Source organism: Lolium perenne, chromosome 6 (assembly GCF_019359855.2).
Source record: "Lolium perenne isolate Kyuss_39 chromosome 6, Kyuss_2.0, whole genome shotgun sequence".
NCBI lineage: Eukaryota > Viridiplantae > Streptophyta > Magnoliopsida > Poales > Poaceae > Lolium > Lolium perenne.
The window spans coordinates 235,933,347-235,956,799 of record NC_067249.2 but is presented as its reverse complement, the minus strand read 5'-3'; the positions used below and the strand labels follow the sequence as shown (position 1 = coordinate 235,956,799).

Below are 23,453 nucleotides of genomic sequence, written 5' to 3'. Positions count from 1 at the left end.
CCGTGCGTGGCCGCGAGGCCCAACCTGGAGTAGGATGATCCGATTATGCGGTGAAAACCCTAAATCGTCGTAGATCTCATTAGCTTTATCTTGATCAAGCAGGATCACCATATATTCGTGCACCCCGTACGAATCATGGGTGGATCGGCTCTTTGAGCCGATTCACAGGATAACCTGAGAGCCGATCGAGGCTCGTATTTAATGTTTACGTGTATGCCATGCAGGAAACTAAGCGAGGCATCCCCATCACCTTCCTGACCAGGTATAGGTCAGGTGGCACGCCCTTGCACTTCGCATCGGACGTGTGACCAGAAGAGCATTGCGGGCCGTCGCTCGAAGGGGTCTCAGCCAGCCGCAGCTCTAGGCTCTTCCCGGCTCTACCGTGTTGACCGTCGCTGCCCGCCGGTGGGTTTTGGCAGTCAACACGAAGTTACTGGTACTGCTTCGATCCACTTGGTGAATTTATCGACAGCCACGAGCAAATACACGTGTCCTCCTAGCCATGACTTGTGTAATTTTCCCACCATGTCAAGCCCCCATTGTGTGAAAGTCCATGCCAATGGTATCAGCATTAATTCTGCTACTGGAGAGTGGGGTTTGGATGCGAATCTCTGACACGCGTTGCAAGTGCGTACTATGTCTTTTGCATCCTCTATTGCCGTCAGCCAATAAAACCCTGCGCGAAAAGCTTTGGCTGCTATTGCTCGACTGCTTGCGTGGTGGCCGCATATTCCTTCGTGTATGTCTTTTAATATAACTCGCCCTTCTTCGGGTGTGACGCACCTCTGCAATACTCCTGAGATGCTTCGTTTGTATAGTTCTCCCTTGACCATAGTGAAGGCCTTGGATCGTCGAATAACTCGCCTTGCTTCAACCAGATCTTCGGGTATTTCTTTCTTCGTGATGTACGCTAGGTAAACCTGCATCCAGGGAATTTGGATCATCATGACTTCCTCTGGTTCTTCCTCATCTTCCGACGTATGTGTCTCTGGAGCTGCTGGAGCCCCCGAGTATTTCTTGGGTTTCTCCTTTTTCTTTGGCTACTTCGGAACCTTCTTCACCTTGGTTGATCTCTCACTTATCTCTTCCCAAAAGACTCCAGGTGGTATCGGGAGGCACTGCGAGCCAATGTTTGCCAGAACGTCGGCTTCATCGTTGTTGATCCTGCTGATGTGATTAACTTCACAATCATCGAATGTTTTCTCGAGTTCGTTGTGCATCTCCTTATATGCTATCATGATGTCATTGAATGTGTCACACTTGTTCATCACCTGTTGAGCCAACAACTGGGAGTCGCCGAATTTTTTTAAGCGAGTAGCGTCGCACGCCTTTGCAATCTTCATCTCGTGAATCAGGGCTTCATATTCTGCCTCATTATTGGATGCATTCGGGAAGGTCATCCGCAATATATACTTCATCTTGTCGCCCTGTGGTGAAACAAGCACCACGCCTACTCCTGATCCTTCCAATATTTTGGACCCGGCGAAATTCATGTGCCAGGTACTTGATAAATCTGAGGGTCCCGTATTTTGGAGTTCCATCCACTCTGCAACAAAGTCCAGCAGGCTTTGCGACTTGATCGCTTTTCTTTTTTCATACGTGATGTCCCAAGGGGAAAGCTCGATTCCCCAAAGGGATACACATCATGTAGCTTACGGGTTGTTCAATATATTCGAGAGAGGAGCCTCATTGACCACTATTATCGGGTGCGCTAAAAAATAATGTCTTAACTTCCGTGCTGACATGAAAACTCCATAAGCTAGCTCCTGATATTGCGGGTATCGCTGTTTGGATGGTGATAAAACTTATCTAAGGAAATATATCGGCCGCTGAACTCTGTGAATCTTCCCTTCTTCTTCTCGTTCTACCACGAGGACTGTGTTGACCACCTGAGGTGTGGCCGCAATATATAACAGCAGCAGTTCTTTTTCTTGGGGTGCCACCAGTACTGGTGGTGTCGAGATAGTTCGCTTCAGATGCTCAATATCTTTGTCCGCTTCCTCATTGCATTCAAATTTTTTCCCTTGCATGATTAGCGCGTAAAAGGGCAACGCTTTTTCTCCCAACCTGGCGACGAACCTGCTCAAAGTTGCGACATATCTAGTTAGCTGTTGTATCTCCTTGAGCTTGGTTGGTTTTCTCATCATCAAGATAGCCTGTATTTTCTCGGGGTTGGCCTCGATTCCCCTGGTTGACACTAAGTATCTGAGGATTTCTCCTACAGGAACACTAGAGGAACATTTTTTCGGGTTCATCTTGAGGCGGAACTTGTCGAGGTTGTCGAAGGTTTCCTTGAGATGATCGATAAGGGATGCTTTGTTGTTATGACAACATCGTCGATGTACACTTGAACATTTTTTCCAATCTGCGTGGCCAGGCACTTCTGCATCATCCGATGGTACGTGGCTCCCGCGTTTTTCAACCCGAAGGGCATTATTCTGTAGCAGAACACACCATAAGGGGTTATGGTAACTAGAATACGCTTCGAGGAAGGAAAGACGTTCACAACCTGCCGTGGAATCGATAATTTGGTCGATCCTCGGGAGGGGTAAGTGATCCTTTGGACAATGTTTATTAAGACACGTGAAATCGATGCACATGCGAAGGACTTTAGTGTTTTTCTTCGGGACCAGCACTGGGTTAGCAACCCACGTGGCCTCAGTGTGCAGCTCCTTGATGAAAGCCACTTCTTTGAGTCGACGAATCTCAGATAGCATGGCTTCGCGGTTTGGCTCGGGGAATCACCGCAAAGCTCTTGGATCTAGATTGAGAGGGTGCTCGGCAAGTTCCTTGGGTACTCCTGGCACGTCAGCTGGACACCATGCTAATATTTCCCAGCGCTTGATACGTCTCAAACGTATCTATAATTTCTTATGTTCCATGCTACTTTTATGATGATACTCACATGTTTTATACACATTATATGTCATTATTATGCATTTTCCGGCACTAACCTATTAACGAGATGCCGAAGAGCCAGTTGCTGTTTTCTGCTGTTTTTGTTTTCAGAAATCCTAGTAAGGAAATATTCTCGGAATTGGACGAAATCAACGCCCAGGGTCCTATTTTTCCACGAAGCTTCCAGAACACCGGGGGGGAAACGAAGTGGGGCCACGAGGCGCCGACACAGCAGGGCCGCGCGGCCAGGGCTGGGGCCGCGCCGCCCTGGCGTGTGGGGCCCTCGTGAGGCCCCCTGACCTACCTCTTCGCCTACTTAAGCCTTCGTCGATAATAGTTCCAGTACCGAGAGCCACGATACGGAAAACCTTCCAGAGACGCCACCGCCGCCAATCCCATCTCGGGGGGATTCAGAAGATCGCCTCCGGCACCCTGCCGGAGAGGGGAATCGTCTCCCGGAGGACTCTACACTGCCATGGTCGCCTCCGGATTGATGTGTGAGTAGTTCACCCCTGGACTATGGGTCCATAGCAGTAGCTAGATGGTCGTCTTCTCCCCATTGTGCTATCATTGTCTGATCTTGTGAGCTGCCTAACATGATCAAGATCATCTATCTGTAAAGCTACATGTGCGTTTGTTGGGATCCGATGAATAATGAATACTATGCTATGTTGATTATCAATCTATCTATGTGTTGTTTATGATCTTGCATGCTCTCCGTTGCTAGTAGAGGCTCTGGCCAAGTCATTACTTGTAACTCCAAGAGGGGGTACTTATGCTCGATAGTGGGTTCATGCCTCCATTAAATCTGGGGGAGTGACAGCAACCTCTAAGGTTGTGGATGTGCTGTTGCCACTAGGGATAAAACATCAATTCTATATCTAAGGATTTATTTGTTGATTACATTACGCACCATACTTAATGCAATTGTTTGTTGTTTGCAACTTAATACTGGAAGGGGTTCGGATGATAACCTGAAGGTGGACTTTTTAGGCATAGATGCATGCTGGATAGCAGTCTATGTACTTTGTCGTAATGCCCAATTAAATCTCACACTACTCATCATAACATGTATGTGCATTGTTATGCTCTCTTTATTTGTCAATTTCCCAACTGTAATTTGTTCACCCAACATGCTATTTATCTTATGGGAGAGACACCACTAGTGAACTGTGGACCCCGGTCCATTCTTTTATATCGAATACAATCTACTGCAATACTCGTTTTACTGTTCTTTGCAAACATCATCTTCCACACTATACATCTAATCCTTTGTTACAGCAAGCCGGTGAGATTGACAACCTCACTGTCACGTTGGGGCAAAGTAATTTGATTGTGTTGTGCAGGTTCCACGTTGGCGCCGGAATCCCTGGTGTTGCGCCGCACTACACTCCATCACCAACAACCTTCAACGTGCTTCTTGGCTCCTACTGGTTCGATAACCTTGGTTTCTTACTGAGGGAAAGTTGCTTCTATACGCATCACACCTTCCTCTTGGGGTTCCCAACGGACGTGTGCATACACGCTATCAAGCAACTCTTTCTGGCGCCGTTGCCGGGGAGATCAAGACACGCTGCAAGGGGAGTCTCCACCTCCAATCTCTTTACTTTGTTTTTGTCTTGCTTTACTTTTATTTACTACTTTGTTTGCTGCACTAAAACAAAACACAAAAAAATTAGTTGCTAGTTTTACTTTATTTATTATCTTGTTTACCATATTAAAAACACAAAAAATTAGTTACTTGCATTTACTTTATCTAGTTTACTTTATTTACTATTGCTAAAATGAATACTCCTGAAAATACTAAGTTGTGTGACTTCACAAACACAAATAATAATGATTTATTATGCACACCTATTGCTCCACCTGCTACTACAGCAGAATTCTTTGAAATTAAACGTGCTTTACTGAATCTTGCTATGAGAGAGCAATTTTCTGGTGTTAGTTCTGATGATGCTGCTGCCCATCTTAATAATTTTGTTGAACTATGTGAAATGCAAAAGTATAAGGATGTAGATGGTGACATTATAAAGTTAAAATTGTTACCTTTCTCATTAAGAGGAAGAGCTAAAGATTGGTTGCTATCTCTGCCTAAGAATAGTATTGATTCATGGACTAAATGTAAGGATGCTTTCATTGGTAGATATTATCCTCCTGCTAAAATTATATCCTTGAGAAGTAGCATAATGAATTTTAAGCAATTAGATACTGAGCATGTTGCACAAGCATGGGAAAGAATGAAATCTTTGGTTAAAAATTGCCCAACCCATGGACTGACTACTTGGATGATCATCCAAACCTTTTATGCAGGACTGAACTTTTCTTCGCGGAACCTATTGGATTCAGCTGCTGGAGGTACCTTTATGTCCATCACTTTGGGGGCGGCAACAAAGCTTCTTGATGATATGATGATTAATTACTCTGAATGGCACACGGAAAGAGCTCCACAAGGTAAGAAGGTAAATTCTGTCGAAGATACCTCTTCCTTGAGTGATAAGATTGATGCTATTATGTCTATGCTTGTGAGTGGTAGGACAAATGTTGATCCTAATAATGTTCCGTTAGCTTCATTGGTTGCTCAAGAAGAACATGTTGATGTGAACTTCATTAAAAATAATAATTTCAACAACAGTGCTTATCGGAACAATTCTAGTAACAACTATAGGCCATATCCTTATAATAATGGTGACGGTTATGGTAATTCTTATGGGAATTCTTACAACAACAATAGGAATACACCCCCTGGACTTGAAGCCATGCTTAAAGAATTTATTAGTACACAAACTGCTTTCAACAAATCTGTTGAAGAAAAGCTTGGGAAAATTGATATACTTCCTTCTAAAGTTGATAGTCTTGCTGCTGATGTTGATCTTTTGAAATTGAAAGTTATGCCTAATATGGATATTGAAAATAAAATTGTTACTACAGCAAATTCCATTCAAGTTAGAATTAATGAGAATATAAGATTAATGGCTGAATTGCATGCTAGGTGGGAAAGAGAAGAAAATGAAAAACTAGCTAAAGTTTGGACTATTACCACCACTAGTAATGCTAATGCTCCACATGTTGCTGCACCTCCTACTATCAATGATAAAATAATTGGTGTTGGCAATGTTTCTACTCCTAATGCAAAGCGAGCAAAACTGCCTGAAACTGCTAAAACTGCTGAAATTTTTTCCAACATTGGGGACAATGATCCCATTGCTTTAGATTATAATGGTTTAGATTTTGATGATTGCCACATCTCTGAAGTTATAAAGTTCTTACAAAAACTTGCTAAAAGTCCCAACGCTAGTGCTATAAATTTGGCCTTTACAAAACATATTATAAATGCTCTCATAAAAGCTAGAGAAGAGAAACTAAAACTTGAAACTTCTATTCCTAGGAAGTTAGAAGATGGTTGGGAGCCCATCCTTAAGATGAAGGTCAATGATTTTGATTGTAATGCTTTATGTGATCTTGGTGCAAGTATTTCCGTTATGCCTAAGAAAATCTATAATATGCTTGACTTGCCACCACTGAAAAATTGTTATTTGGATGTTAATCTTGCTGATAACTCTACAAAGAAACCTTTGGGGAAAGTTGATAATGTTCGCATTGTGGTTAACAATAACCTTTTCCCCGTTGATTTTGTTGTCTTGGATATTGAATGCAATGCATCTTGTCCCATTATATTGGGAAGACCTTTTCTTCGAACTGTTGGTGCTACCATTGATATGAAGGAAGGTAATATTAAATATCAATTTCCTCTCAAGAAAGGTATGGAACACTTCCCTAGAAATAGAATGAAGTTACCTTTTGATTCTATTATTAGAAAAAATTATGATGTTGATGCTTCATCTCTTGATAACACTTGATATACACTTTCTGCGCCTAGCTGAAAGGCGTTAAAGAAAAGCGCTTATGGGAGACAACCCATCATTTTTACTACAGTATTTTTGTTTTATATTTGAGTCTTGGAAGTTGTTACTACTGTAGCAACCTCTCCTTATCTTAGTTTTATTGCATTGTTGTGCCAAGTAAAGTCTCTAATCGAAGGATGATACTAGATTTGGATTACTGCGCAGAAACAGATTTTCTTGCTGTCACGAATTTGGGTTGAATTCTCTGTAGGTAACTCAGAAAATTATGCCAATTTACGTGCTTGATCCTCAGATATGTACGCAACTTTCATTAGTTTTGAGTTTTCTCATTTGAGCAAGTCTGGTGCCTCTAAAAAATACGTCTTTACGTACTGTTCTTTTTTGACAGATTCTGCCTTTTATTTCGCATTGCCTGTTTTGCTATGTTAGATGGATTTCTTTGTTCCATTAACTTTCAGTAGCTTTGTGCAATTTCCAGAAGTGTTAAGAATGATTGTGTCACCTCTGAACATGTGAATTTTTTTGGTTATGCACTAACCCTCTAATGAGTTTGTTTTAAGTTTGGTGTGGAGGAAGTTTTCAAGGATCAAGAGAGGAGGATGATACAATATGATCAAGGAGAGTGAAAGCTCTAAGCTTGGGGATGCCCCGGTGGTTCACCCCTGCATATTTCAAGAAGACTCAAGCGTCTAATCTTGGGGATGCCCAAGGCATCCCCTTCTTCATCGACAACACTATCAGGTTCCTCTAGTGAAACTATATTTTTATTCCATCACATCTTATGTACTTTACTTGGAGCGTCTGTTTGTTTTTGTTTTTGTTTTGTTTGAATAAAGTTGGATCCTAGCATTCATTGTGTGGGAGAGAGACACGCTCCGCTGTTGCATATGGACACATATGTCCTTAGGCTTTACTCATAATATTCATGGCGAAGGTTGAACTGCTTCGTTAAATTGTTATATGGCTGGAAACGGGAAATTCTACATGTGGTAATTGGTAGAATATCTTGAATAATGTGATACTTGGCAATTGTTGTGCTCATGTTTAAGCTCTTGCATCATATACTTTGCACCTACTAATGAAGAAATACATAGAGCTTGCTAAAATTTGGTTTGCATAATTGGTCTCTCTAAGGTCTAGATATTTTCTAGTAAGGGTCGAACAACAAGGAAGACGGTATAGAGTCTTATAATGCTTTCAATATGTCTTTTATGTGAATTTTGCTGTACCGGTTCATACTTGTGTTTGCTTTAAACAACCTTGCTAGCCTAAACCTTGTATCGAGAGGGAATACTTCTCATGCATCCAAAATCCTTGAGCCAAACACTATGCCACTTGTGTCCACCATACCTACCTACTACATGGTATTTCTCCGCCATTCCAAAGTAAATTGCTTGAGTGCTACCTTTAAAATTTTCATTCTTTATCTTTGCAATATATAGCTCATGGGACAATAAGCCTAAAAACTATTGTGGTATTGAATATGTACTTATGCATCTTATCTCTTATAAGTTGCTTGTTGAGCGATAACCATGTTCCTGGGGATGCCATCAACTATTTCTTTGTTGAATATCATATGAGTTGCTATGCATGTTCGTCTTGTCCGAAGTAAGGGTGATTTATCATGATCAAATAGTTTGAGTATGCATATTGTTAGAGAAGAACATTGGGCCGCTAACTAAAGCCATGATCCATGGTGGAAGTTTCAGTTTGGACAACAAACCTCAATCTCTTATGAGAATATTATCTGTTGTTGAATGCTTATGCATTAAAGAGGAGTCCATTATCTGTTGTCAATGTTGTCCCGGTATGGATGTCTAAGTTGAGAATAATCAAAAGCGAGAAATCCAATGCGAGCTTTCTCCTTAGACCTTTGTACAGGTGGCATAGAGGTACCCCATTGTGACACTTGGTTAAAACATATGCTATGCTATGATAATCCATGTAAATCCAAGCTAATTAGGACAAGGTGCGGGCACTATTGGTATACTATGCATGAGGCTTGCAACTTGTAGGATATAATTTACATAACTCATATGCTTTATTACTACCGTTGACAAAATTGTTTCTTGTTTGCAAAATAAAAGCTCTAGCACAAATACAGCAATCCATGCTTCCCTCTGCGAAGGGCCTTTCTTCTACTTTTATTGTTGAGTCAGTTTACCCATTTCCTTCTATCTTAAAAAGCAAACACTTGTGTTAACTGTGCATTGATTCCTACATACTTGCATATTGCACTTATTATATTACTTTATGTTGACAATATTCATGAGATATACATGTTACAAGTTGAAAGCAACCGCTGAAACTTAATCTTCCTTTGTGTTGCTTCAATACATTTACTATGAAACTATTGCTTTATGAGTTAACTCTTATGCAAGACTTATTGATGCTTGTCTTGAAAGTACTATTCATGAAAAGTCTTTGCTATATGATTCCATTGCTTACTCATTACATTTACCATTGTTTCAAATCGCTGCATTCATTACATGTGCTTACAATAGTATTGATCAAGATTATGATAGCATTGTCACTTAAGAAATTATCTTTGTTATCGTTTACCTACTCGGGACGAGTAGGAACTAAGCTTGGGGATGCTTGATACGTCTCAAACGTATCTATAATTTCTTATGTTCCATGCTACTTTTATGATGATACTCACATGTTTTATACACATTATATGTCATTATTATGCATTTTCCGGCACTAACCTATTAACGAGATGCCGAAGAGCCAGTTGTTGTTTTCTGCTGTTTTTGGTTTCAGAAATCCTAGTAAGGAAATATTCTCGGAATTGGACGAAATCAATGCCCAGGGTCCTATTTTTCCACGAAGCTTCCAGAACACCGGGGGAAAAACGAAGTGGGGCCACGAGGTGCCGACACAGCAGGGCCGTGCGGCCAGGGCTGGGGCCGCGCCGCCCTGGCGTGTGGGGCCCTCGTGAGGCCCCCTGACCTACCTCTTCGCCTACTTAAGCCTTCGTCGATAATTGTTCCAGTACCGAGAGCCACGATACGGAAAACCTTCCAGAGACGCCGCCGCCGCCAATCCCATCTCGGGGGATTCAGGAGATCGCCTCCGGCACCCTACCGGAGAGGGGAATCATCTCCCGGAGGACTCTACACCGCCATGGTCGCCTCCGGATTGATGTGTGAGTAGTTCACCCCTGGACTATGGGTCCATAGCAGTAGCTAGATGGTCGTCTTCTCCCCATTGTGCTATCATTGTCTGATCTTGTGAGCTGCCTAACATGATCAAGATCATCAATCTGTAAAGCTAATTGTGCGTTTGTTGGGATCCGATGAATAATGAATACTATGCTATGTTGATTATCAATCTATCTATGTGTTGTTTATGATCTTGCATGCTCTCCGTTGCTAGTAGAGGCTCTGGCCAAGTCATTACTTGTAACTCCAAGAGGGGGTACTTATGCTCGATAGTGGGTTCATGCCTCCATTAAATCTGGGGGAGTGACAGCAACCTCTAAGGTTGTGGATGTGTTGTTGCCACTAGGGATAAAACATCAATTCTATATCTAAGGATGTATTTGTTGATTACATTACGCACCATACTTAATGCAATTGTCTATTGTTTGCAACTTAATACTGGAAGGGGTTCGGATGATAACCTGAAGGTGGACTTTTTAGGCATAGATGCATGCTGGATAGCGGTCTATGTACTTTGTCGTAATGCCCAATTAAATCTCACACTACTCATCATAACATGTATGTGCATTGTTATGCTCTATTTATTTGTCAATTGCCCAACTGTAATTTGTTCACCCAACATGCTATTTATCTTATGGGAGAGACACCACTAGTGAACTGTGGACCCCGGTCCATTATTTTACATCGAATACAATCTACTGCAATACTCGTTTTACTGTTCTTTGCAAACATCATCTTCCACACTATACATCTAATCCTTTGTTACAGCAAGCCGGTGAGATTGACAACCTCACTGTCACGTTGGGGCAAAGTAATTTGGTTGTGTTGTGTAGGTTCCACGTTGGCGCCGGAATCCCTGGTGTTGCGCCGCACTACACTCCATCACCAACAACCTTCAACGTGCTTCTTGGCTCCTACTGGTTCGATAACCTTGGTTTCTTACTGAGGGAAAACTTGCTTCTATACGCATCACATCTTCCTCTTGGGGTTCCCAACGAACGTGTGCATACACGCTATCAGCGCTCACGGAGGAACTCAACGAGCACGCTTTCCTATGCGTTGTCCAAGTTGGACGCGATGGATGTCGTCTTTTTTGGATCTGTCGGGTGGATATGCACTTCCTTAGAATTCTTGGAGGTGTCGAAAGCTTGTTCTTGCAAGGATCTACCTCTGTCGGGTAACACGTCGTAGTTGGTGGTGAGCTTGGATGCTTCGTACTTAGCCTGCATCCCGAAGGTTTCAGATAGCTTGTGAAAGTCCTTGTCGCACTTATCCGCCAGAGCGAAACTTCCTTTGACTGTGATTGTGCCATTGGGTCCGGGGATCCTCCATAGCATGTATGTATAATGCGGCACAGCCATGAATCTGGCGTATGCGGGTCGTCCTAGGAGAGCATGATATAGTTACGGCCAATCGATAAGTTCGAACTCCAGCTTCTCCATCCTGAAGTTTTCTCGTGTTCCAAACTGTACGTCGAGTAGGATCTTTCCTAGAGGATAATTTGGCTTCTCAAGTGTGATGCCATGAAAACGCGTATCCGTTGGTGTCAAATTTGCCAGGGAGATGTTCATCTTCCGCAGCGTATCCGCGTATATGAGATTTAAACTGCTTCCTCCATCTATGAATATGCGGGAGACCTCAAAACCCGCAATCACCGCTGGTAAGATCATAGCTGACTGCCCTGGTCGTGAAACTTGAGGTGGGTGGTCTTCTTGGGTGAATCCTATGGCTTGTCCCGACCAATTGAGGTACTCAATGGTTGGTGGAGGCGACTTTTCTGCCATAAACACCTGTCGCGAAATTAACTTCCATGCTCTGTTCGAGGGTCTGCCTTTTTGTATCATCGACACTGCTCCCGTTGTGTATATGCAGTCATCATTGTTGCTCGGAGGCGCCGCAAGTTACAACTGATGTTGATTCACGCTGGTAATTGCGGGTGGTGGTGGCAGGTTAATTTCACTCCTTGGCCCCTGCACGTACCCCCCGTTTGCTGCTTGCGTGTTGTTTTCCGCGTATCTTCGCAGAGCTTGAAAATTTCGGCAGTCCTTCTGGAGATGAACCGACTGTCTCTTTCCCTCATTGTCGAGGTAGAAGTGCATCTAGCATGGCCCGTTCAACAAATCTTCGGGTGACATGTTGTATGACCTTGGGAACCAGTCCGGTTATTTTGCCTACCGGAACTCGGTGCATCTCTATGATCATTGCGCTGGTCATTGTTCCGCTGGTAATCATCCCGATGATTTCCTCCACTATTTCCTCGGAAGCCAGCCGCCACTTGGGTGGGACCGTCATAATATGTGGGGGTCAAAAACGTCGCCTATTTTGATTGTTATTCCTGTTACGATCTTCCTCGGGTGACCTCTGTCATTTGTTATGAACAGCATCTTCTCCGTCAGCCAGCGATTCTCTATCTCCATGAGGTCAGCTATTGTTCTTGGGTTGGATCTTCCCAATTCCTCGATTAGATCTCTTCTTCGGATTCCTGCGATAAACGCGTCGATTGCTCTTTCATCTGACACGTTCTCAGCCGAGTTTTTTATGATGCTCCACCTCTGGATGTACATCCTCATTGATTCGTCCGACTTCTGCCTGCAGGTCCTTAGCTGCTCTATTGACGCAAGTTTCTTGCACGTGAACGAAAATTCCTCACGAACAAGTCCCCGAAAGTTTCCCAGCTGTCGATGGATCCTTCCGGTAGCTTCTTCATCTAAGATCTTGCGGCTCTGCTGACGTGGACCTGGATGCTCTGCATGGCCATTGCCCTGATTCCACCCATCAGCTTTACTGTCTCCAAGTAGTCCACCAGCCAATCCTCAGGATCTTGCAATCCATCGAATTTTTTGTAGTTGTCGGGTAACTTGAAGCTGGAAGGTACTTTAGTTTTTAGCGAATTCGTCGGGTAAAGCAAGGGAGCCCGCATAAATCCTCCTCACTAACTTCCGGTGAATGCCGACATTCTCATGTTCTTTTTTCACGATCTCTCTCCTGCCGTGCTCTGTCAACTCGTGCTTGCGTCACCGTGTTTCTCGCATCGCCTTCTCGTGGAGGATCTCGCGCCGCCACCGTAGTGGGTCGAGGACTATTTTGCCTCGGACTATTTCTTTGTGGAGCACTTTCGGGTTGCGGTGTACTCGAACCTGCTATTGCTGTTCCCATGACGCCGACTCCTGCCATAGCCATCTGGTAAGTGCTTCCCTGGGATCTCCCGGAGGTGGTTTAGATGCCAGTATGAAGGCATGTGTCGCCATATATCATGCTTCCGGCATTTTTGGGATGATGTTCCCTATCGTGTCTATCGACATAAAGGACATGTCGAGGTTTTGGATCAAGTTTTCTCGTTCATGCTCGGGCACATTTGCCAATCACGATCTGTTTCTTGCACGGGCGTCTCTGTGACTATCTCCCGAAGTTCCTGATTGTCGACTCAGGTTGGCCCTGCGCGCGCTTGACGTAGAAGCTGCAGCTCTTCTTTCGTCGAGTGCCCTTTTTTGTTTTTCTAACTCTCGTCCAGCACGAGCGAGTCTATATTGGTATGCTTGTAGCGCCTCCGGTGTAGCTGCGGTAGTCATTGGCTCTGTGCCGTTCATGGCTCTCTACACTCTATCCCAAGCTGCTTGCGGCAGCTGTATTTTCTCTCGCGGCGTGGACCCGCTATATTTGTTTCCTGTTCCACGCGGGAGATCTGCGGGATCGATGTATGGGAGTTAACTCATAAAGCAATAAGTTCTTAGTAGAAAGTTTTGAAGTAATACAAAGGAAGGTATAAGTTTCAGCAGTTTCTTTCAACTTCAACATGTATATCTCATGGATAATTGTCAACACAAAGTAATATGATGAATGCAAATAAGCAAGTATGTAGGAATAAATGCACACAGTTGACACAAGTGTTTGCTTCTAAGGTAGAAAGAAGTAGGTAAACTGACTCAACATAAAGTAAAAGAAAGGCCCTTCGCGGAGGAAAGCATGGATTACTATTTTTGTGCTAGAGCTTTTATTTTGAAAACATAGAAACAATTTTGTCAACGGTAGTAATAATTCATATGTGTTATGCATAAGACATCCTATAAGTTGCAAGCCTCATGCATCGAATACCAATAGTGCTCGCACCTTGTCCTAATTAGCTTGGATTTCCATGGATTCTCATTGCATTATATATGTTTCAACCCAGTGTCACAAAGGGGTACCTCTATGCCGCCTGTACAAAGGTCCAAGGAGATAGATCGCATTTGATTTCTCGTTTTTGATAGATCTCAACTTGAGGACATTCGTACCGGGACAACATACAAAACAGATAATATTCTCATAAGAGATTGAGGATTAATGTCCAAACTGAAACTTCCACCATGATACATGGCTTTGGTTGGCGGCCCAAAGTTCTTCTCTAACAATATGCATACTCAAACCATTTAATCATGATAAATCACCCTTACTCCAGACAAGACGAACATGCATAGCAACTCACATGATATTCAACAAAGGTGTAATAGTTGATGGCGTCCCCAGAAACATGGTTACCGCTCAACAAGCAACTTATAAGAAATAAGATACATAAGCTACACATTCTTCACCACAATATTTTTTAAGGCTATTTTCCCATGAGCTATATATTGCAAAGATAAGGAATGAAATTTTAAAGGTAGCACGCAAGCAATTTACTTTGGAATGGCAGAGAAATACCACATAGTAGGTAGGTATGGTGGACACAAATGGCATAGGTTTTGGCTCAAGGTTTTGGATGCACGAGAAGTATTCCCTCTTAGTACAAGGCTTTGGCTAGCAAGGTTGTTTGAAGCAAACACAAGTATAAACCGGTAGATCAAAACTTACATAAGAACATATTGCAAGCATTATAGGAATCTACACTGTCTTCCTTGTTGTTCAAACACTTTACCAGAAAATATCTAGACTTTTAGAGAGACCAATCATGCAAACCAAATTTCAACAAGCTCTACAGTAGTTCTCCACTAATAGGTGCAATCTACATGATGCAAGAGCTTAAACATGATCTATTTGAGCAAAATAATTGCCAAGTATCAAATTATTCAAGACAATATACCAATTACCACATGAAACATTTTCTATTTCCAACCAAATAGCAATGAACGAAGCAGTTTCAACCTTCGCCATGAACATTAAAAGTAAAGCTAAGAACACCAGTGTTCATATGAACAAGCAGAGTGTGTCTCTCTCCCACACAAGGAATGCTAGGATCCGATTTTATGTAAACAAAAACAAAAATAAAAACATACAGACGCTCCAAGTAAAGCACATAAGATGTGACGGAATAAAAATATAGTTTCACTAGAGGTGACCTGATAAGTTGTCGATGAAGAAGGGGATGCCTTGGGCATCCCCAAGCTTAGATGCTTGAGTCTTCTTGAAATATGCAGGGATGAACCACGGGGGCATCCCCAAGCTTAGACTTTTCACTCTTCTTGATCATATTGTATCATCCTCCTCTCTTGATCCTTGAAAACTTCCTCCACACCAAACTCAAAACAAACTCATTAGAGGGTTAATGCATAATCAAAAATTCAGATGTTCAGAGGTAACACAATCATTATTAACACTTCTGGACATTTCCCAAAGCTACTGAAAGTTAATGGAATAAAGAAATCCATTCAACATAGCAAAAGAGGCAATGTGAAATAAAAGACAGAATCTGTCAAAACAGAACAGTCCGTAAAGACGAATTTTTTCGAGGAACATAACATGCTCAGATGAAGAAGCTCAAATTTAATGAAAGTTGCGTACATATCTGAGGATTACTCATGATTTTTCGCAGATTTTTCTGAGTTACCTACAGAGAGATCTACTCAAATTCGTGACAGCAAGAAATCTGTTTCTGCGCAGAAATCCAAATCTAGTATCAACCTTACTATCAAAGACTTTACTTGGCACAACAATGCAATAAAATAAAGATAAGGATAGGTTGCTACAGTAGTAACAACTTCCAAGACACAAATATAAAACAAAAATTGTTGTAGTAAAATAATGGGTTGTCTCCCATAAGCGCTTTTCTTTAACGCCTTTCAGCTAGGCGCAGAAAGTGTAAATCAAGTATTATCAAGAGATGAAGCATCAACATCATAATTAGTTCTAATAATAGAATCAAAAGGTAACCTCATTCTCTTTCTAGGGAAGTGTTCCATACCTTTCTTAAGAGGAAATTGATACTTAATATTCCCTTCCTTCATATCAATAATAGCACCAACAGTTCGAAGAATAGGTCTTCCCAAAATAATAGGACAAAATGCATTGCATTCAATATCCAAGACAACAAAATCAACGGGGACAAGGTTATTGTCAACCGTAATGTGAACATTAGCAATCCTCCCCAAAGGTTTCTTTATAGAATTATCAGCAAGATTAACTTCCAAATAACAATTTTTCAATGGTGGCAAGTCAAGCAAGATTAACTTCCAAATAGCAGTTTCAAACAGTTTTGCACGCTTTGCATTAGGAATAGAAACATTGCTAACACCAATTATTTTACCATTGATAGTAGGAGGTTTAGCAATATGTGAAGCATCAACATTACTAGTGGTGGTAATAGTCCAAACTTTAGCTACATTATTCTCGTTAGCTAGTTTTTCTTCTCTTTCCCACCTAGCATGCAATTCAGCCATCAATATTATATTTTCATTAATTCGAACTTGGATTGCGTTTGTTGTAGCAAATGACTTAATATCTTTAGTTTCATTAGGTATAACTTTCAATTTCAAAAGATCAACATCAGCAGCAAGACTATCAACCTTAGAAGCAAGAACATCAATTTTACCAAGCTTTTCTTCAACAGATTTGTTAAAAGCAGTTTGTGTACTAATAAATTCTTTAAGCATGACTTCAAGACCAGAGGGTACACTCCTATTATTGTTGTAAGAATTACCATAACCATTACTATTATTAGAAGGATATGGCCTATAGTTGTTACCAAAATTATTTCTATAAGCATTGTTGTTGAAATTACTATTTTTAATGAAGTTCACATCAACATGCTCTTCTTGAGCAACCAATGAAGCTAAAGGAATATTATTAGGACCAACATTAGATCTACCATTAACAAGCGTAGACATAATAACATCAATCTTATCACTCAAGAAGGAGGTTTCTTCAACAGAATTTACCTTCTTACCTTGTGGAGTCCTTTCAGTGTGCCATTCAGAGTAGTTGATCATCATATCATCAAGAAGCTTTGTTGCGGCGCCCAAGGTGATGGACATAAAAGTACCTCCAGCAGCTGAATCCAATAGGTTCCTCGAGGAAAAATTCAGTCCTGCATAAAAGGTTTGGATGATCATCCAAGTAGTCAGTCCATGGGTAGGGCAATTCTTTACCAAAGATTTCATTCTTTCCCATGCTTGGGCAACATGCTCATTATCCAATTGCTTAAAATTCATTATGCTACTTCTCAAAGATATAATTTTAGCAGGAGGATAATATCTACCAATGAAAGCATCTTTACATTTAGTCCATGAATCAATACTATTCTTAGGCAAAGATAGCAACCAATCTTTAGCTCTTCCTCTTAAGGAGAAAGGAAACAATTTCAGTTTTATAATGTCACCATCTACATCCTTTTACTTTTGCATTTCACAAAGTTCAACAAAATTATTAAGATGGGGAGCAGCATCATCAGAACTAACACCAGAAAATTGCTCTCTCATAACAAGATTTAGTAAAGCAGGTTTAGTTTCATAAAATTCTGCTGTAGTAGCAGGTGGAGCAATAGGTGTGCATATGAAATCATTATTATTTGTGCTAGTAAAGTCACACAACTTGGTGTTCTCAGGAGTATTCATTTTAACAGCAATAAAAATAAGTAAAGCAAACTAAATAACATAAAGTAAATGCAAGTAACTAATTTTTTGTGTTTTTTATATAAAGAAACAAACAAAGCGGAAAATAAAGTAAAGTAAAGCAAGACAATAACAAAGTAAAGAGATTGGATGTGGGAAACTCCCCTTGCAGCGTGTCTTGATCTCCCCGGCAACGGCGCCAGAAAAAGAGCTTGATAACGCGTAAAGCACACGTCCGTTGGGAACTCCAAGAGGAAGGTGTGATGCGTACAGTAGCAAGTTTTCGCTCAGTAAGAAACCAAGGTTATCGAACCAGTAGGAGATGAAGGCCACGTGAAGGTTCTTGGTGGAGGAGTGTAGTGCGGCGCAACACCAGGGATTCCGGCGCCAACGTGGAACCTGCACAACACAATCAAAATACTTTGCCCCAACTTAACAGTGAGGTTTTCAATCTCACCGGCTTGCTTTAAACAAAGGATTAAACGTATGGTGTGGAGAATGATGTTTCTTTGCAAAGAACAGCAGAGAACAATGATTGCAGTAGAATGTATTCAGATGTAAAAGAATGGACCGGGGTCCACAGTTCACTAGCGGTGTCTCTCCAATAAGAAATAGCATGTTGGGTGAACAAATTACAGTTGGGCAATTGACAAATAGAGAGAGCATAACAATGCACATACTTATCATGATGACTAATATGAGATTTACTTAGGGCATTACGACAAATAACATAGACCGCCATCCAGCATGCATCTATGCCTAAAAATTCCACCTTCGGGTTAGCATCCGCACCCCTTCCAGTATTAAGTTGCAAACAACAGACAATTGCATTAAGTATGGTGAGTAATGTAATCAACACAAATATCCTTAGACAAAGCATTGATGTTTTATCCCTAGTGGCAACAGCACATCCACAACCTTAGAACTTTCTGTCACTGTCCCAGATTCAATGGAGGCATGAACCCACTATCGAGCATAAATACTCCCTCTTGGAGTCACAAGTATCAACTTGGCCAGAGCCTCTAATAGCAACGGAGAGCATGCAAGATCATAAACAACACATATATGATAGATTGATAATCAACTTGACATAGTATTCCATATTCATCGGATCCCAACAAACACAACATGTAGCATTACAAATAGATGATCTTGATCATGATAGGCAGCTCACAAGATCTAACATGATAGCACAAGAGGATAAGACAACCATCTAGCTACTGCTATGGACCCATAGTCCAAGGATGAACTACTCGCACATTAGTCCGGAGGCGATCATGGTGATGTAGAGTCCTCCGGGTGATGATTCCCCTCTCCGGCAGGGTGCCGGAGGCGATCTCCTGAATCCCCCGAGATGGGATTGCCGGCGGCGGCGTCTCTGGAACTTTTCTCGTATCGTGCCTCTCGGTAATAGGGTTTTCGCGACGGAGAGTATAAGTAGGCGGAAGGGCAGAGTCGGGGGGCGCTCGAGGGGCCCACACCATAGGGCGACACGGGCCCCTCCTTGGCCGCGCTGCCTTGTGGTGTCGCCACCTCGTGGCCCCACTTCGTATCTCCTTCGGTCTTCTAGAAAGCTCCGTGGAAAATAAGACCCGGGTTTTGTTTCATCCAATTCCGAGAATAATTCCTGTGTAGGATTTCTGAAACCAAAACAGCAGAAAACAGGAACTGGCGCTTCGGCATCTTGTTAATAGGTTAGTGCCGGAAAATGCGTCAAAATGATATAAAGTGTATATAAAACATGTGAGTATTGTCATAAAACTAGCATGGAACATAAGAAATAATAGATACGTTTGAGACGTATAATAGTATAGCCAGAAACACCAGACCTCATGGGCCTAGTGGAATCAACATCCACGACAACGTGGCCCCTCAAAGGAAATCAGAACAAGGAGCGCACGCCGGAGCCACGTCGGAGACGGAACGAAGAATGCGAGCCTGAGCCCCGCAGAAGACGAAACGAGGGAGGCGACCGCCATCATGGAGAAGGTAGCCACCGAAGCCGGAGTCAGCAACAAGAAGGGCGCAGAGAATCTGAAAGCGGAAGCAAAAGATCTCATCGGCCCCCTCGCAGATCTCCTTCCCCACAACCTAGTGGAGGAGGTGGAGGCGGAGGCCGGAGATCTCGCTCCCGCTCAAAGTCTCCCGCCCGCAATGGCCCGTGCGACGCACGGGAACATCTCAAAGAGTACAGATCTGAATACATTGGCCCGAAGTGATTCGGCAGGATGATCCGAGTGGAACCAAAGCCAAAAGGCTTGAACCTCAAGCTACCCGGAAATCTGAAGCATTATCATGGCAGTGAAAGGCCCGATACCTGGATCGAGGACTACTTCAACGCAGTCAGCTTTGCCAGAGGGACCCCCAATGTAGCCTGCCACATGCTTCAGTTGTACCTTGCTGGTCCAGCCCGTACCTGGCTCAATGACCTTCCAGAAAACTCCATCTTTTACTGGTTCGACCTGAAGATTGCCTTCGAGAAGCACTTCAAGGGCACCTACAAAAGACCTGCCACAACCAGCGACTGTGACGCCCCAAAACCGGTACCATGAGGATCCCAGCGAATCCGCCGAAATCCGCACGATATCGATTTTAGGAGACGCACCACCAAGCGCCTCGTACACGCCGAAGCATGCACGCGATGCGGGTGGAATCAATCACGAGAGGTAACATTACAACAAGATTACAATAGAGCCCACAAGATACATATATATTACAACAACGACTCCAACGAGTCAAGATACAAATAGATACATACAAAGATCCAAATCATACAGAAGATCGAATACGTCCGAGTACGGACAAGATACAAATTTGGACTAAGAGTCCTGAAGATAACGATGGCGTCCATAACCCTGCCCAGGCCAAGCCGGAAGGGTAACCTTGCTAGCGTCGTCTTCATCGAACACATCTTCATACCTGCCCGGTTATATCCCGTAGAAGCAGCAATAAGTACGGGTTCGTACTTAACAAGACTTCAAGACGTATAAGCATTCGTCAACCAGTCGTCCTTTGTACTTGAGGCATGCAGAGGACTTAGAGGACGCAAGAGGAACGTCATAGGCAATATGGTGGGGTTAAGCGGCAGCGCGCAAGCACTAAAAAAAAACCTATAGAGACACTCTACAACGTTTGTCTAATCAGAGAAGATGAGAGCGCGCATAAGCTAGCAGTTCTATACTCTGCAAACATAACCCAGCCGATGTGTTCCCCCTTCGCAAAGAGGTACTGGCAAAGGCACTCACACGGTTGTCAAGTTTTAACCAGTTATTATTTAAGTTGTTCTGTCTTACTATGCAAGTTATTAGTATTGAAACAACAGGTGTAAGTTGTCTATGGTCGAGTCATACAGCTCCAAGTCATCCATAACCGCGGACGCGGCTTATCGATAAGATTTAACCCTGCAGGGGTGCCCAAATGTGCCCACACGCACGCTCAACCCACTTGCGACAGGTGGATATCACGACTCGCACTCTCCTTCACGACAACAATGTCCAGGAAGCCACCTAACCAAGTTGAACCCGTATCGAAGTCCGACCGTATCTCCGAAGCGGACTTAGCTATGTGTGTCAACGTGCTAGGTGGTTTAAACACACACTGGGGCGATAAACCACTTCGCAGAGGCTCCACGACCTATACGTGCATACCAGAAACAAGGGATACAAGGCACCCAGGGGCTTCCCAAAGTAAATTAGTAACAAGCTGGCATGCACGCAAACAAACAAATGGTAAAACATTGCAAACTAGTTGTGGCCACTGGACAAAGCTGTAGATTCCGGCAGTGGTCGAGGGGAGACCCAGAAACATACCCACGTGTGGTTAGAGCGCTCAGTCTCGGAACAGATAACAAGAACTCGGGGTCCTAGGTTTTAAAGAAACACAAGTGAGCCGTCATAAAACGAGCAACTGACCCACCGATGTCTCCGCTAACAACTATTAACAAGTAACCATGATACCCTCAACAGATATATCCATATACCATGTGTCATGAACTTCTAACAGATAACCCGATAAGATAACGGTAACGGTAAGGAGATATAAAAAGCACTAGCATGCACTATGACTCGCAAGGCAGACCCGATAACCAAACAATAGCTGTAGGTGGTTGGTGGAGGCAATATAGGCTGCTTGAGGTAACAAGTGGAAGGGGCACGTGACAAGAACGCAACTTAAAGCTAGCATGAGGAAGAAGGCAAAATAAAATAGGTGAGCGACTTCTGCAGGGGCAGAAGTATAGGGGAAATGCTTGCCTGTTAAAGCTTGCCGAGGAACATCCGGAGAACTTGGCGTATCTCGCAACACCACTTCGCGATCCTATCCGGGAAGAAGCAAATGCTGGACAAACAACGGATGCAAGTCTTACTGCTACGGATAAAGAAGAATCAGCATGAGCAGATGCAAGCATGCATGACATGGCAACGATGATGCAGTGCAACTTATCCATATTAATCGGAGTCAGAACCCCGAACAAACAAATTAGAGTTGGAGTTGCATTTCTACCGGCAATTTTAATTGTTGATTAGCATGGCATAGACATGGAAAGGGTGAACTACTTCAATATTAAGCGGAGCGAGGATACCCTAGTCGGTGTCCGAAATACTCCGCATATATGTTAAGTGAACATGCATAAACTATCGCGTCACGACATGATGCGAGATGCAAATAGGTATATGAATGGCATAATAAGGTTACTCAAAATTTCCCGTTAAATTTTATATACAAACATTTTATTTTAAATTATATTTTAAAAGATATAAAATAGGTAGATTGGCAAACCAAAGGAAAAACACAGAGAGAGGGGGACGTGATGGATCTGAGTAGAGGCTAGATTGGCAGGGAGGAAAGAAATTAACTTGCGCATGTGAGAATTGGAAACATGGTCTTCTGGGCTGAACATCTACAGAATCACAACATCTAAAACGACATAGGTTGTATCTGAAAACAAAACAGAGAGGCAAAGTCGGCTGATGCCTTGTTGATATGTATACTGTGACGTGTAGAGCTGGTTTAGATCAAAAACATAGGAAAGGGAAGGGATTAGATGGTGCTGTAGAGAGTGATATTGGTTCTATTTGTGCTGATCGGTGGGGAGAGGCACACGGTCCCAACCAGTGGTGCTGCTGTGTGTTTAGGAAAGGATGCACCGGCTTTTGATCATCAGAAACTTAGTAGCAGGTTTTTCTGAAACTGGAAACAGGAATAGACGCGCTGTGAAACTGAAACTGAACAAAAGACAGGCCTGAAGCTTAAGCAGATGCAGAGTCAGAGATACAGGGCCCTTTTCCTTCCCTGGAAAGAGATCGATGGCTAAGCTTCTGATTTGATAAGGTTTGTGCGCAAAACGTTATGAATAAACTGCAGGGGTGAACTAGCTAGTCAAACTAGCAAGCAGGCTGCTTGATGGATTGTGGCCGTACCTAGCTAGCAAAAGAAGCAGGCTAGCAGGCAGCTGGATCGATTGACATGGTGCAAAGCTAACTAGCAAGCTAGCAGGTGAAACATTAGCAAACTAGATGGCTTAGCCGGATGGACACACGCGTGTGCGAGGCGCTGGTGCGCGACGGCGCTAACTGAAGAAAAGGACATGTGTTTTGACTGAACCTCACGGACAGTCCGCACTGGTGACAGAGATCGACGACGGCCAGGGGAAAGCAGGAGCAGAGTCTCACCCAGGGGATCGTGGACGTGTTCGTTGATGCAGGCACAGGACGAAGGTGGCTGAACAG

General features: G+C 42.9%; 1 protein-coding gene and 1 long non-coding RNA gene across 2 annotated transcripts; both read right to left on the bottom strand.

The window, feature by feature from the left end:
* Positions 1–1,040: 1,040 nt before the first annotated feature.
* On the bottom strand, positions 1,041–1,493 carry LOC139832653 (uncharacterized). The gene has a single exon (XM_071822460.1). The coding sequence runs from the start codon at positions 1,491–1,493 to the stop codon at positions 1,041–1,043; it is 453 nt and encodes a 150-aa protein (XP_071678561.1).
* An 18,923-nt stretch (positions 1,494–20,416) lies between these two features.
* Positions 20,417–22,078, bottom strand: LOC139832920 (uncharacterized). The gene is made up of 2 exons (XR_011747774.1): positions 21,978–22,078; positions 20,417–20,646 (listed from the first exon to the last, which is right to left on the bottom strand). It is a non-coding gene; the product is annotated as an uncharacterized lncRNA (long non-coding RNA).
* Positions 22,079–23,453: the final 1,375 nt, after the last annotated feature.